At 38.8% G+C, this 15475-nt stretch overlaps 1 protein-coding gene across 1 annotated transcript in view; it reads right to left on the bottom strand.

Moving 5' to 3' along the window:
• The window catches only part of ABCA4 (ATP binding cassette subfamily A member 4), an 81668-nt gene that overhangs the window by 57400 nt on the left and 8793 nt on the right, over positions 1 to 15475 (bottom strand). The window contains exons 5-11 of the mRNA XM_074152201.1: positions 15033 to 15160; positions 10550 to 10747; positions 6152 to 6241; positions 5509 to 5749; positions 3420 to 3559; positions 2187 to 2303; positions 1210 to 1407 (exon numbers count right to left, since the gene is read on the bottom strand). Of these exons, the coding sequence (XP_074008302.1) occupies positions 1210 to 1407; positions 2187 to 2303; positions 3420 to 3559; positions 5509 to 5749; positions 6152 to 6241; positions 10550 to 10747; positions 15033 to 15160 (1112 nt within the window). The remainder of the gene's footprint in view (positions 1 to 1209; positions 1408 to 2186; positions 2304 to 3419; positions 3560 to 5508; positions 5750 to 6151; positions 6242 to 10549; positions 10748 to 15032; positions 15161 to 15475) is intronic.

Genomic DNA, 15475 nt, shown 5'->3' with positions numbered 1-15475 from the left:
CCTACAACTAGCATCAATTTTCTCTGTGAGCTTGAGGCTCAGCTTATTTAACCATTAAATAATAAACTAAATATTTACTTTTCTTTCAGAGATGCCTGTAAGATTTAATTCATCTCTATAAAGACCCTGACCCTCATATGGTAGATGCTAAGTGTACAGTTCCCAATTATTAATATTACTGCCAACAGTAATAGTTTTTTTTAAACTCTCAGAGTTAACCTGCAACATTGCAGGGTCCACCAGTTTTGCCTGGGCTCATAAGGTTACAAAGAAGAGTTTGCATTTCATTTATCTACCTTAGAAAGAATCCACCTGATCTCAGGTTCAGTTCCAAACACATCTTTACCTGCAGTCAGAAATATACCAAATTAAAAAAAAACAAAAACCAAAGAACTCCTGGTGTCACTTACTCAGCTCTGGGAAAAAAATGATGCAGCAGTTTGGTTAGTCCTCTAAAAAAAAAAATTATAATTTTTTGCACTGGACTTAGTCTGAGTCTGATGAACTCATCGGTAAGTTAGAATGCCTATACCAGAGTAGCCTCTTACTAAAAGTATCTTCCAAACTATTTTTACAATGGCTTGATATTTTCATCTACATTTCTCTCATTTTTTTATTTATGTAATGAAACTTCACCTTAATTCCTGCACTGTGGCTTCTTAAAAAGCCTCGGAGAGCCCCACTGAACTAAAGAAGGGGGTAACAGATTCCAGGAAAGAGACACAGACTACTTCTCAGAAGTGTCTACAGAACAACTGGAAACTCCCCCATTGGTTTCAACGGAATTTGATCAGGTGCTTAAAAACCAGAAAGGTGCCTTACCATAAGAATTATTAGCTTCTCTCGTCCTGGCCTTGCTGAAGTTAGTGGCCTGGCTGTTATTAGTACTTACAAAAAAACGTTTTCTTGAGGCTTTGCATTCACTTTCTGCCTCTCAGCATCAAAGTGTGTTCAGACATTCAACTAACATTTTGAATATAGCATTTGGGGATCATCAAATCGAAGGGGTTTTTTCACAATAAGTGTCCATGTTCTTGCACTGCTGTATTATTTAAAAAACATGCTTTTAATATTGAGATTAATTTGAAATAAATGAAGATATATTATGATTTTCACCTTCTTATCTGTTGCCACAGACCCCAACTACTGCCTGCCCTGCTTTAAGATATTCTCTACAAGTACTCCCAGCAGTGGGAGGGTTGACCTTACCTCCAGATACTGACTGAGCAAACGTAGAGCTTGGTCTGCAGCACTGAAGATGTTCCGCCAGTCAAAGTCTGCCATTCCTTTCTCCCTGCTCCCTGGAGACCCATTGTGGAGAAAGTTGATTATGTGTTCAGCCGTTAAGCCTTCAGCACCCAGCTGGCTGTTCAAGAAGTCCCTTACTGTAGGGTGCTTCAGAGAGTCCTGTGGAAACACATCAGGACAGCTTCACTACAATGATCCTCTTCACATACCCTGTTTATTGAGAAATGTTTCCATTTCTGTAGCTCTTTCTGAGCTATGAAGTAGTAAGAAAGGGTATGCTAAACAATTAATTTTATAAATGACCAATTGCATAACTGAACTGGAGGTGAGACTTGAAGAACAGATGAAAAGGAATTTATCCTTGACTATTTATTGCATTTTTTCCTTATAAGCAAGAGGATAAGTGTAACAAATGTCTAATCTAACAGAGAAGAGTGTGGGGAAAAAATATGTTTTTTCTAGTATGAACTGTTTTATAAACTTTAACTATAGATATTACTTGCAGCTGATCAAAGTCAGATCTAAGGGACGTAGAATTAAACAGTTTTGTAAGGGAGTAAATTGCTGGACCAGCAAAACCACAGTCCTACTGCTGCCTTTGCCTATTCAGAACCCAAGAAAATCAAGTTGTCTGTTCTTGAAGGACATTTTGGAGAGACAGGGGAGCAGTGATTGCTGCCTTTGTTAAGAAGTCATCAGCCAGATTCTAGACAGTGTCCAGATCTGAGGTTTTGTCACAGAAACACTGTAATGCATCTAAGAGTCGCCTTCAAACCAAGCCAAATAACCAGTCAAACAGCCTTAAAGGCCACAGATTCCTTGCTGCAAAGGCTGTGCTTCCAGCCAGACCTTCCAAATTAATTCTCTTTTCCCTTAGTAAAAATAAAGGACGGTGAAAGGCTGCTCTTACTGAGGATCCCTGCTAAGTTATAACATACACGGATCATATTCATTTGCAGGCTGTTTTGAAAGAAGTACCACAGCTGAGGTCCTACTTCTTCCCAAGCTTTGGTCAACAGCCTGAGGCGTTCAAGTTCCTCAAAAGTGGAGTTTGCCTGGGGAATAAAGCAGTGGAAAAGAGTGTTAGAAAAGTAAGGAGATAAAAAACCAGAATTTATGATCCAGCCATTCAATGACAACGAAACCCGTAACTTAAAAATGTTGTAGTTTTTAACCTTTAATACTTAATAAACTTGTTTAAATAGCAGAAATGTTAATAATCCTCAGAAAAAGAATTTGTAAAATCCAACTAGAATCAAAGCCACTTAGGATAAATTTCTGTTGTATATGTAATGGAAAAAACAAGTGCACATTAACCCCAGTTAATTTCAATTCCTTTAAATACTCAGGTTTTAAGTAGAATGATTTCTTCCTCTCTTTTTCCCCTTGACTATTTCTCCATTAAGAACTAAAAAGAAAGATAATGATGTGGGAAGATAAATAAATGAGAGGCCGTTGGAGAAGAGAGATACTCTCATAGTTAAGATATTAATTAAGGTTGAAATGTTGGGCTGCTGTAAATCTGATCTTTTCCTGTGTGAACTATGAGCAGCAGTTCTTGTGTGCCTTACATAGATGTTGAGAGTAAGTGAATTGCTGGTTATGAGGTGGCCAAAACCTAGGTCATACGTGACCTCGATTTAACCGCTCAGATTCATTCCACCCAACTTCAGGCACCTAGCTGAAGAGTCCAGGCTCCATCCTATTTTCATGAGGTGAAAATTATTTATCCTTTTAACATATGTAATACTAAACCACAATGTTGCTATGAGTTTGTAATCTCTCAGTGTTAGGTCTCAATGAGTCTATTCAAGGCTCATAGCTGCTCCATTTAAATATTTACTGGCACAGCGCTGCTGATCTTCCTAGATCTGTAAAATATATATAAACATTAATATTTTTACTAGTGTAAATGTGGAATCATGCCAACAAAAGGCTACCTGAGCTGGAAAAAGCACATAGTGTGGACCAAGACAGGATGAATTAGTGAAGATCAGTCTCCTGTTTTTTAAACAGGGAGTAACTCCCTCCTCTGATGACCATCAGAACAAATGAAGTTCTGAGAAGAAAATGTGATTAGCTTGAGGTAGCTGGGTCACTGCTTTTCAAGAGATGTTTCTTAGAATGCAGTTTTTTAGAAATACACATTTTTGTATTTCAGAACTTCTTACATTTTTTAGGACTTGCCGTACAGAAGATGAATCAGGAGCAAAGAGAATTTTTCCCATCAGCAGGGGCTTCACAGCATTCCAGGCTATTTTGGTTAAAGGGTTTGATTCCAAATTCTGGATCAATGCATTACAAAAGGGTGCTAAAGACAGAAAGAAAGACAGTCTTTATGAAAACCCTACTTAAATCCTATCATACATAATGTTCTGCAGGGCTTTTTAATAGCAATATGGACAAGTTTAAAGCATTTTGAATCTGAATGGGTTAAGCACATTCTGCAATGTAGAAGTACAATATCTGAATAAATGGAAAAGACTACTAAGTAGATACTGGACTTGTAAATTAGACACCGTGGATGTCAGAAGAGCAAACATTAAAAAAATCTAACTGTTTGAAAGTTGCTGTTATTTATAAGGTATTTCAAATGGAAGGAAACTAGACAGCTCAGCTCTCACTGAAGAATTTTGAGCTGTAATTGCTTTTCTCCTAATGATTTAGCTCCTCTGTATCATAGTTGATACTGATACAAAGCTATTTTTTTCTCCTATTAGTGGTTAATTCTTACACAGTATAAACTATTGGACTGGAAATCCAGCAGGCTTGGATGTTGAACTCCAGAACAGTCCAGAAATGGATCCTACAATAATTTAGAAGTAAACATTTTAATGTAAACATTTCTATCTTACTCCTGCACTATGAAGTAATGGAGTACTGGGCCTTTTGCGTGTCTTTTGAAGGTTCAAACATAAGTAGAGTCAAGTATCAACTGGAACAGTGAAAATTAGGAGTCTCTCTACAGGCAAAGTGCTCACCTGTACTTCGTAACCATAAAACCATATCTATCAGAGTGGAAGGAACAAAGAAATGTACTAGCAGCTATAATATGGCTGTTAGTACAGAAAAAAATTCTGGTGGTCTCAATGCAGAGAAAAACTAAATAGCAAACAGAAGAGGACATAATACAAAGATAAAATAACGAATAGTAGAAAAGATAAAATTGGTTCCTCTCTGCATTCTCTCCTATTACAATAGCAAGAAGATAAGTAAGGAATCAAAGCAACCAAACCTGGTAAATTTAAATACTTCCTACATAAGACTTAATTATTCTGTAGAACATTGCTGCTACAAAATATCTGTACTTTTATGCAGGAAGAGAACGGCCTCCATGTATCAAATTGAGTATTATTGAAATTGAGTGATTTTAAAATTCCTGTGCTCCGGGCCATCAATCAAGTTCATAGAATCATAGAATGGTTAGAGTTGGAATGGACCTTAAAGATCATCGAGTTGAACCCCCCACCATAGGTAGGGACACCTCCCACTAGATCAGGTCACTCAAAGCCCCGTCCAGCCTGGCCTTGAACACTTCCAGGCATGGGGCACCCACAACTTCCCTGAGCAACCTGTTCCAGTGCCTCACCACCCTCATAGTAAAGAATTTCTTCCTAATATCTCATCTAAATCTACCCTCTTTCAATTTAAAACCATTACCCCTCATTCTATCACTACACTCCCTGACAAAGGGTACCTCTCCGGCTCTCCTGTAGGCTCCCTTCAGATACTGGAAGGCTGCTATAAGGTCTCCCCGGAGCCTTCTCTTCTCCAGGCTGAACAACCTTAGCTCCCTCAGCCTGTCTTCACGGGAGAGATGCTCCCGTCCTCTGATCATCTTCATGGCCCTAAAGCCTTAAAGGCCCCAACTCTTTAAAGTTGAGACACTTCAAAAAAAATTATCTTGGAGAAAAGTAATTCCAGAATGCATCACTGTATTTTCCTGAACCTTCTTCAGAAGCATCTAATTCTTCCTGATATCAGCAGCATATATTAGAAGACAAGACAGAGGAACCGTCTTAATTACGACGATGATGATAGTGTTTATACCTTCATATTGAAAGCAAATGTGTATTTCTGTCAGTTCTCAATTCCTAGGCTTCTCTGATTCCAGCTATGAAGTATGACGTAAAACCATTTCACCTGTCTCCAGTCTCCTGAATAAACTGCTTAAAACATTATTTTATAAAAGCAACAGTATTATTCTAACATAAGTGCACCTGTTTACAGTCTCTGTAATGGTTTGGTGGAAAAACTTACTGGTTGTATTATCATAAATGTAAGTGGATTTCTTCTTTGTTGAGTCAATCCCCAGGAAAGCTTTGTAGTTATTATCTTCATACCAGTTGAAGGAAAGCACTCTGGATCCACCACCTTCTGGGTAGCCACAGAAAAGATCAGACAGGGAGCTCACCAAGTGGCCTAAAGATTCTGGCCTTCCATCTTGTACAAACGGCTGCAGAACCTTCAAAAGGTCCTGAACGCTTGGCTTCCTGGCTAGCTGCATAAGACAAGACTTTGTTAATTGCAACCCTCAAAGGAGATAAGTGTCTGCTGAGGTCTCAGTTGTGCCTAGACTGGTAATTCTGGATGTGCTCAGAACTTCATCCTTTTATCTCCTCTGTCCTGGGCACAGGCACCATTTTCAGTTCTTGTTCTCTCATTTCAGTTTTTGTTGTCTCGTGTCTTTTCTGAAGAAAAGAACATGCTTCATAATTGGCAATGCTTATGTCTACATTTATTTTGTAATGAGAGAAGAACTAATTTCTAAGGAACCAGCTTCTCCCAAACAAGTCTATTTTCTTTCTGATAAAGCAGGTAACTGGAACATAAATAGAACAAAGGAAAAGGAGGACTATGTGCTACCCAGAAAAGGGATGCCATCTATTATTAGACCACTTACCTTTTGCACTGCCTGGGAGACATCAGACAGCACCCTTCCCCAGGCCTTCAGGTCGGCACCTGGTGAGTTTCTGTCCAACACAGCAGGAAGCTGTGAATACATCAGAAATACAGATGAGTTTTATATAGTTTCTACATGACGAGCTATTACAGTGAGGGAAGAAAATCCAAATGGCACCTCTTTAGCTCAAATACTTTGAGTTATTTAGAACAGTGAGTCTTGTAAGCCCATCTTGCGGGGCCACAAATCCAGTACCCACGTGCAGACTCACACAGCAGCCCGTGTAAGTGTTCTTACTCAAGGCTCAAATAGGCATGGGCCACTGAAAATATAGCTTGGGATTTGTTCTGCTTACCTAAGCCCACCATCCCAAAAGGTGCAAAAATGGAGGAGGAATGCAGGAACTGGGATTTCTGAGAAGCTGATTCTCACAGAGACTATTCTTCTCATGAGATGTACAGACTCTTGGTAACTTCCGAATTTAGCAAAAGTTGTGATAGGCCCCATTTGCCATGGAGGTAAATAACTGGTAGTACTTTACATGTGAGAGATTTCCTTATTTTAGAGACAGTCTACTCCTCACTGTCTGTTGTATCTGACAGAAACCATTACTTCTCCAGGCTCCTGCAGACTGGCCAAATGGCCTTTCCAGCAGAAGTTACCACTACAGTTATCACTGGCTTCTTAAGAAACAGGTGACACCATGGCATGCCATCACATACCACTTTGCTTGCATCACTGCATCCTTCGTAGTCAGCTGCCTAAAGAACCACATGTACGCCTGGAGTCAGCACTCTTGAGGCTTAGGCATCTATTTCTTCTGGTATTACAATAAAATATAAAGCTGGATTTTTAGATACCTAGGCTGTAATATTTATGAAATAAGCCCCTAAAAAGACTTCTCCAAAACTGTGAAGCTCTACACCCTGCTGACTGCCTGCCATTCCTTTCGAGTCAGTAGGTGGTTAAGAAAGCAGAGGGCAACTTGGTACCTTGCAGAGAATCACAAAGGCAAGACTTTTTTACGGAAAGGTTACGTTATCATGTTCTGATCTGTCATTTGCAGTTCAAGAAGGAAGTATACACACACAATGCTTCAAAATATACTTTTCTTTTGTCCCCTAAGGGGAATCAGTCTCTGCAAAGATTATACAGGATTCTTGAAGCATTTGCCTTAACCCGGCCTTTTTGGAACTGTGAACAGCAGGTATTATAAACAAATCTGAAGCAAGCAAGAGAAAAGCCTAGGATAAATATGGAACTAAGAACCTCCTTCTTGTATCTAGAGGAAAAGAAAAGAGAAATAGGGGCAAAATTACAGGTGTTTGCTTCTAAAATATTATTTCTTGCAGGAAGCATTCAGTATGAATCAAGTATTAATAGAAATATCCTAAAAGGACTGAATTTGTACTCAGCTAGTTCATGTTCTCTAGAAGTATGCATAAGACAGGATCAGCAGACATTATACCAACTATACTCTCACCTGACCTAAATATCAGAGCATACCTTTATGAATGTTTATTGCCCCTAAGAACAGAGGTCGGTGAAAGTTTTCCCCAAAATATTTATCCCACTATTTTCACATTCACTGGAAGCAAATACAGTGTCATGTAAAAAAGGAAGAGCATAAACATTGAAGAGTTTCTTTCCAACAACAGAAGGCCCAGTTCTGGAATCCAGAGTCAGCTGCCCATACTAAAATAAGCCCTACTCAAACAAGGAGCTCTGTGAAACCAAATTCTGGTATGTGATTGGTTATACTATACAACTGTAGTCTGAACATCATGAAGTACAGAGTGACTGACAGTGTAAGAGTGCAGAAAATAACCTGTGTCTTGAATACACAGGTATTTCTAATGTAGAAGTTTAAAAACTAATGTAAAATTTTTAAAAGTCCAATGAAGATTCATTCTGCAAATATAACTGAGTGTAGATTTACACTCAGTTTGATTACATATCAAGTGTATGTGGTGATACTGATAAAAGCAGCTGTTTTAGCAACACGTGTCTATGCTTAATGAAGAACTGCTTATCTCCACCCAAAATTGCAATAAGGTACTAAAGAATTTTATTTCAATTTATTTATAAGGTTTAAAGAACTTCAAACGAAGCTTAAACAGGCAGGTTCAAGAACAGCAGCACTCCAGAAAGAGGCTGAGCCAGCCAGACAGTAACGGATGGATCTTATTTTTCTGTCTCTGCTTTGCTGTCAAAATGTGAGTTGTTTTAACTTCTGGCAAAAACCCCTAGCAGGTATACATCAGCACATGAAGGATTTGAGTGTATGTTTATGCACATACATACTTAAATATGTTGACCACAAATTCAACAAGAAACATTAATTTCAAAGTGGTAGGAAAGCACACTGTAAATATAACTGTGGCAAGGAGTGCTTATGCACAGCCTACCTTTTAGTTTAACAGGAGTAACTGAAATGGATTTTGATTTAAAAGTGGGACTTCTGCCTTGGAAAAAACCAGAAATATATTAAAATTATTATTTAGCAACTGTAATGATGGGAGTGTGAGAAAGCTTCTACCAACGTGAGGTGTCATTGTGTTAGGCATCATGAAAAAATAATCCCTCTTCTCCATAGCTGGGTGCACATTGAAACCCACTGGGAATCAGGCTATGAATACCCTTCCAACAGACAGACTTCCAGTACTCAGGGGAAGTCTTGGCAGACAGATCTTGTAGTAACAGATCAGACCGTAAGCCTGCCTCTGAACACTCAGTTTTTCGCAACCCCAGATTTTTGTTTCAGGTTTATGTTCCTTTTTCCCATGTGAGTCTATTTTTGTTTAAACACACAGACAACTGCTTCATCAAATCTCATCTTTCCATTTTATTCGATATGGCAGCCAAATCACGATATGTTAGCAGCTTAATTTTAAAGCTAGGCAGTGCAGTGTGCATATTCACGTGAAGTCCTTAAATGCTGAAAACCTGTCTTAAAAGTACTGTAGCACTAAATCTCTGCTACTTCCACCAAGCATCAGATATATGAAAATACCAGAGTATATTTTTAGAAATGGAAAATAGCAGCTTTCAAAAGCTGACCACAGGTTCTCATTGGGATTGGCAAAATTACAGGGGCACAATGAATGACTGTTAATGCCACAATAATCAAACAGTAATTTGGCTGGTTTGTCAATTAAAGCTTCTGGCATCCTCTGTTCCCAGTTCTGAGCAAATCAAAGCTGAAAAAAATCCATGTTAAATTAATCACGACACTACTCTGCTGTAGCAGAAAAGTCCGATCAATACTTTCTATGTAATTGCAGCAGCAGCTCATATATCCTGCCTGCTGTATACAGCAAACTGCCGAAGTGATGGTCTCATGACATTAAGCTACAAGGTGAAAACCAGCAAATTAAATTCATTGTTGAAAAATGCAGAGTCATGATCATGGGGAAAACAAACACGAAAGACTAATTACTCTATGAAAGACCTACACACAATGATGGGCTCTAAATTCGCTATCATGAGGAAGAGACCTTGGAGTCTTTATGAAAATTTCTCTGCAAGCATCTGTTCAGTGTGTAGAATACAAATAGAGTATTAGAAAAATATTAGGAAAAGAACAAAAGCAAAAACAAGAGCAAAAGCAAAAATGCCCAAACCAGTATGCCATTTTAAATATATAACAAAATATGTTAATATTATTTTAAATATGTAATAAAATATAAATCGTAATAATTAAATATGTATATATGTAATGGCATAGTATCTCCATACGGGAACAAGGTTGCAGTTGTGATTAATTTATGGCAAGAAGGTCACAGTAGAAACAGGAACAGCACAAAGAAGAACAATGAAAATGAACAGGTAAGGAAAAGCTTTCTATAGAAAGAGTGAGGAAAGTCCCTATAACTTGTTTGGTTGGTTTTGTTGTTTTTTGGGTTTTGTTTGTTTGTTTGTTTCTAAAAATAAGGTTCATATGGCTATCCCAACTCAAACTGCGTCTTGGCTTTGACTTCAGTGTAAAATTCTGTCATGCTGGATAGAGCAAAGACAGGATGGGTTGTATGGAGTATTTTCAGAACCCTAAGCAGGGTCCCTGTAGGTCTGCTTTGCCACACACTATTTTGCTACACAGACTGGAAAGACCAGATAATAGCCACACACACTCTGATTTTAAAATTGCAATTGAATCTTTTAGTTCTGTTGTACTGTGAATTTCATCTGTTTCATCCCAAAGCATTCTCAGAACTGTCTAGTATTCTGCTGATGTTAGGTTAACGATCACACACCCATAACCTTACATTTGCAGGGGTAAATAAACAAAGACCACTTGGAACATTGGTGATGTATTACAAAGAAAATTCTTGAACAGCAATGAAATATCAGCCAAAAAAATGACAACGTAAAGCAGGATGATTGTGTGTTAATACTTACCAGCTGAAATAGCTTAAAGAAATCAACATTTGCATACAAGGCATCTTCTACTCTCTGTAGGCTTTCCTGGGACAAGGCACACATGGCCTTGTGCACAGAAGGGAGACCTCTTCGGCTGCTGAAGATAATAAAGCGGTCCAGGAGCATCTGACTGCAAGCAATGTCCTTCAGAGTCAAGTTAGGGACACCGTAGGCAAACTGCAACCAAAAACAATGTTTTGTTTATTGTTATGTAACCTTCATCCTGCTCAGGAACAATAAAGATTTATCAAAAGTGGAAAGCTTGATATCAGCCCCTGCTTATATTTTAATGAATGGCAGAAGCATGTGGTCAGCTGAAGCATCAACTCTTGATCCACCTTCACTTGATGTTATGCGAGATCACTTTGCCTTCAGTCACGTTTTTCCTTTTCTCGTTAGTGATTCTTCCTTTCATTGCGAAAGTTCTTGTGAGTCTTCTTCCCTTTCTCTCTGTCATCTATGCACACCTGATGCCATGTCACCCATCCTTGTGGTTAAGGACAGATAGCTATGGCTTGCTTGAAGATACTTCTCCAGGACCAACTGATTGTGCCGCATCACTCTACCTTTCGTGTTTACACTAGTTACATTTTTGCCATTAGTTGCTCTAAGAGAAAATGGCTAGTTCCACTGGTTCCCAAGCTCAGTATTTTATTTCAGTTATGACTCCTGCAGCCATTATTCACCATCACTGTGCACAGGCATTCAGCCAGGCTTTACAAAGCCATTTTACATTAAACCACACCTATCTACACTGATCACCACCTCTAATATAAACATGGAACAGAAAAAAAAAATAATTATCATCTTTAGTGTTCAACCACTGGGAACAGATTAGTTTATAGTTAAACCAATGTAAATGTAGAATAACTCCATAGAAATCAGTAGATTTACCCAGGATTTACATTGTTGTAATGGAATACTCTTGGTAGTCTATGATTCAAGTTCTACTTGCTTTATAATGGACAGAATACATAGCAATATAACAAAAAGTATCACTGTAAAATGCTCAGAAGTGAATGTTCCCATCCTCTAACCATCTCCTCTTACAGTACAAATTGTAAGGAAAAAACCTCACAATGCTGTGATGACTGTAAATGCCTACTGTGTTTTAGACAAACACAGACTTTCAGACAAACAAGAACTATGCACTGATACAGCATCATTAAGCTAAATGAATTTAATAAACTGCATAGAAAAAGAAATCATCAGACATAGATGCACATTTATTTCCTATCTAAGCAAATTAACCAGGCCATCTATGAGACTCTGGACATTACCAAAATTTTATATCTGCAAATTCGTAGTTAGCAGCTGAGACTTGTTTGGTGGTATCTGTAAAGAGAAATGTTTAAAAACCCAAAGGAAAGACAGAAAACGTAATTTAGTTGATTTGGAGAGTGGATTCAAGCGTGAGAAGTTATTCATTAAGTGCTACGAACAAAACTGCAAGTGTGGCTGTGGAAAGTCAGCATCCAGAATAGGAAAGGCAGAGGAAGAGAGATTTAGTACAACATTGCACTTAGTCTACCATGACTGCCCTGAGTTTCCACTTACGAGTTGCAGTTGACAAAAAAAAAAAGCATCTGAATTTCACACAGATTGTGTATTGGAATAATGATACAAAAAAGGGATGTGATTTTCTAGTAAAAGTATCTGAGAGGTACTGTCACTATCATCACTACAGCTGTGCCCATATAAAGGCATTTTTAACACAAGTTGGACAGTGTGGAGAGAGGCAGAATGCAAAACAGGAAATACAATTGACAAATAGAGTTTGGTTTGTGAATAACCTCCAAAGCCAAACACGCCTGCCCTCCCTCAGACTGGAACATTTGAATTGGATTTAACTGACCTAATGTCAGTGAAAGAATTTGCTTATTTGCTCAGTCACTTATGTCCTGGTGATGTGTGTGAAAAGAACAGCTTTTTTTAACCACATACGCCTGATTTGGCACGGTATTCATCACAGAATACCAGGTTGAAAGGGACCTCAAGAATCACCTGGTCCAACCTTTCTTTGCAAATGCACAGTCTAGACAAGATGGCCCCGTGTCCTGCCATCATCCAGCATGAACTGCAATGAAACTGAGTTGCACAGGGAGGCAGCCTGGGAACCTTGTTTTGACTTGTGAAATGAGGAAACTGTGACATTAACATCACTGAGAAGATTAAACAGAGAAAAAAAAAAAAGGGAGGTTATTTACAAACTGTAACTGCATTTCAAGAATGTTCATGAACAGATGGGATTAGAAAAACATCAGACCTCCGCCCTTCCAATTTTTCCGGTAGGGTGGGCTGTTGCCAATCTTTACTGAACTTCTTATTGTGTTTTAATATCAGTCTCTTATCCTTATCTTAGAATGATTCAAAAAAGCAGGCCCTCGGAGGAAAACTTCAATACTTTTTTTTTTTTTTTTTTAAATCAATGTGTCACTGTTTGGTCAAAGCTGGCAAAATGAAGCCCAAATTATTTTTTCAGCTAGTTGGCTGTTTGATCAGGTTTAGCTTTCAGCTCTGTGTGTCATTTCCTGCACTCCCAGGCGGCTCAGACCTAGATCTGCAGCCAGCTGTTGGCAACAGCCAGGCTCTTGTAAACAAGTTGCTTTCAGGCTGGTCAGCCCTGTGCCATCAGAGCCGAGGGAGAGGGTGTACAGTGACATGCAAGCAAACAGATGGTAGAGCAGCATGAAGAACTAGAGATGAACTGTCATGATTAAGATGACCACAGATCATCTTAATCTAGTCTACGGTTCTAGTCGTGGCTCTGCAACTTCTACCTCAACCAACCATAAGTCCAGCCCGAGTAAGTTGCTTATCAATGTCTATAGGAATTAAGCGATTATCTTCCGTAGGAGATCAAGTGTTCAATTCCTATTGAAAATAATTCTCTTGTGGTGTTTTGAAAATTATGAGATTAGTTTTTTCTGCATCAGTTGCTCTTGAAGGAAGTATTCACAGCACTTTCTTTCTTCATAGCTATAAATCAGCTCTTGTGAGGTGATCTTGTATCCCTATGATTACTGCTAACAAGAAAACTTTATAGAGGACAGCAAAAGTGGTATTTAACACCAGGTTTCCTCCAGCTTCTTCTCTAAGTGATGTTCTGATTTCTTTAATTTTCAGCATAAGGAGAACTACCTCTCTTTCTACATCAGCACAAAAAATACAGCAGAAAGCCACCATGTTCCAGCAGGTTTCAATCATACTTTTGGTGGCAGTGTTGAAAACTTCAGTCCTGTATACACTGGCAGGCAGAGATTTTAACAGTAAATGAATGAATGTTACTGGAGAGCTAACAGAGACTAACACAACAGCACACTGTTCTCCTGGAGCAGGAGATCTCTGACAAAGTGAGGTTAGGGATGAAAAGAGAAAGAGAAGCCCAGCAGGATATCTGTATATATTCTTCTTGTCACAAGCAGCAAGGAAGCAACTTTTCACTATCTCAGCTGATACAGAGGTGTGAAAATAAGTAGGATGTATCAATTGACACTGGCTTTGGTATGGTCTTGTGGTATTGCTTCATGACAAAGTGAGGAGAGGGGAGAGCTTCCCTTGGTACTAATCAAGAATACAGCAGATAAGTAATCTGGCTACTCGTGACACCAGCTGGAACCTGTGGTGCACAAAAGGAACTGCATGGAAGTTCATTAATGCGCTCGCTCTTTCTGGCCACACACAGTTCCAGCACTTGTGTTTTATGTGGCAGTGAAAAAGAGGAATTGTGTCTTTCAGCCTCAATTATTCAATTGCTTCCACCCACACACTAATGCACTGTAGAAATTGTTCTAGAGTTCTGATTCAGCAACATTCATTCATTAATACGGCATTCCTCGCAGAGCTCCCAGCCACCAGTACATGCAGAGGCAGCCTGGACTTGATCAAACACAGACCCCTCCTTAGCTGCTTCAGGAGGTATTTGACCTGCAGTTTTCACTCTGAATTTTCTAAGCAGATCTGTTATTCAATCAGAATCTAAGAAAGTAGGTCTGCTTCTCCACCCCTACCTATTCATGTGAGATAATGTCATAAAGCCACCGTATTATTCTACTGACATTGGGGAAGAGAATTTACACGTTAAATTAAGAACCTCAAATAGTTGTCTGCTGCTATTCATCAGGACTGCTGTCTCAAAAGGATGCACAGCTGCCTTATGCTTTTGAGCCAAGATTTTTGTCACAGGCATGGATGCGTTGCTTGGCAGTATCAATTCTTGATGCTTGTTATTTGGGAGCAACAAGAGCATCGAACCAAATATCTATATTTAATGCATATTCAAAATGTTTTTTTAAAGACAAACCAAGCACCTCTTCCTCTAGGTTCACAAAAAACAAAGGGAGATGTTGTACAAACAACCTATTCTGGGCACAAGGCCCTCACTGAGGCTACTTTGCATATACAACTCAAGAGATTGCATTCCACACACGTAAGACCTTGGTAACTGTTATAGTCTACCCACCTGTTCAGGGCGCACTTGAGCATTAATAAGCTGGAAAACAACAATATCTGGGAGGCCAACATCTTCCAGCAAGAAAGAAGTGAGGGTCTCCCCATCTTTCAAAATGTCTAGAATTCGTATTCCTCTTCCTGGATGAAGAAACGAGTGCAGAGATCAGTAAGACACTAAACAAAAGAAGTTAAAGAACAACTCATACCCTGGCTTAAACCTGCAAAAAGTATGTGCTTTGGCTCATATACTTAGTAGCGACTAATGGGGTGCAAAACTATTATTGCAATTCAAAATCATTTTAATCCTTTGTTGGGAAATGATTATCGGAAATTGCTGAATGTTCTGACTCTGTGTATCCGATCTCTCAAAGGATTTTCAGACTAAAACATCAGCAATGGAAGTACTGAAAGCATGCCTGACTGCATTTGAAAGTCTCTGTCTTTTTTCTGAAG

This window comes from Numenius arquata, chromosome 8 (assembly GCF_964106895.1).
Source record: "Numenius arquata chromosome 8, bNumArq3.hap1.1, whole genome shotgun sequence".
Lineage (NCBI taxonomy): Eukaryota > Metazoa > Chordata > Aves > Charadriiformes > Scolopacidae > Numenius > Numenius arquata.
This window is presented reverse-complemented; position numbering and strand designations above follow the sequence as displayed.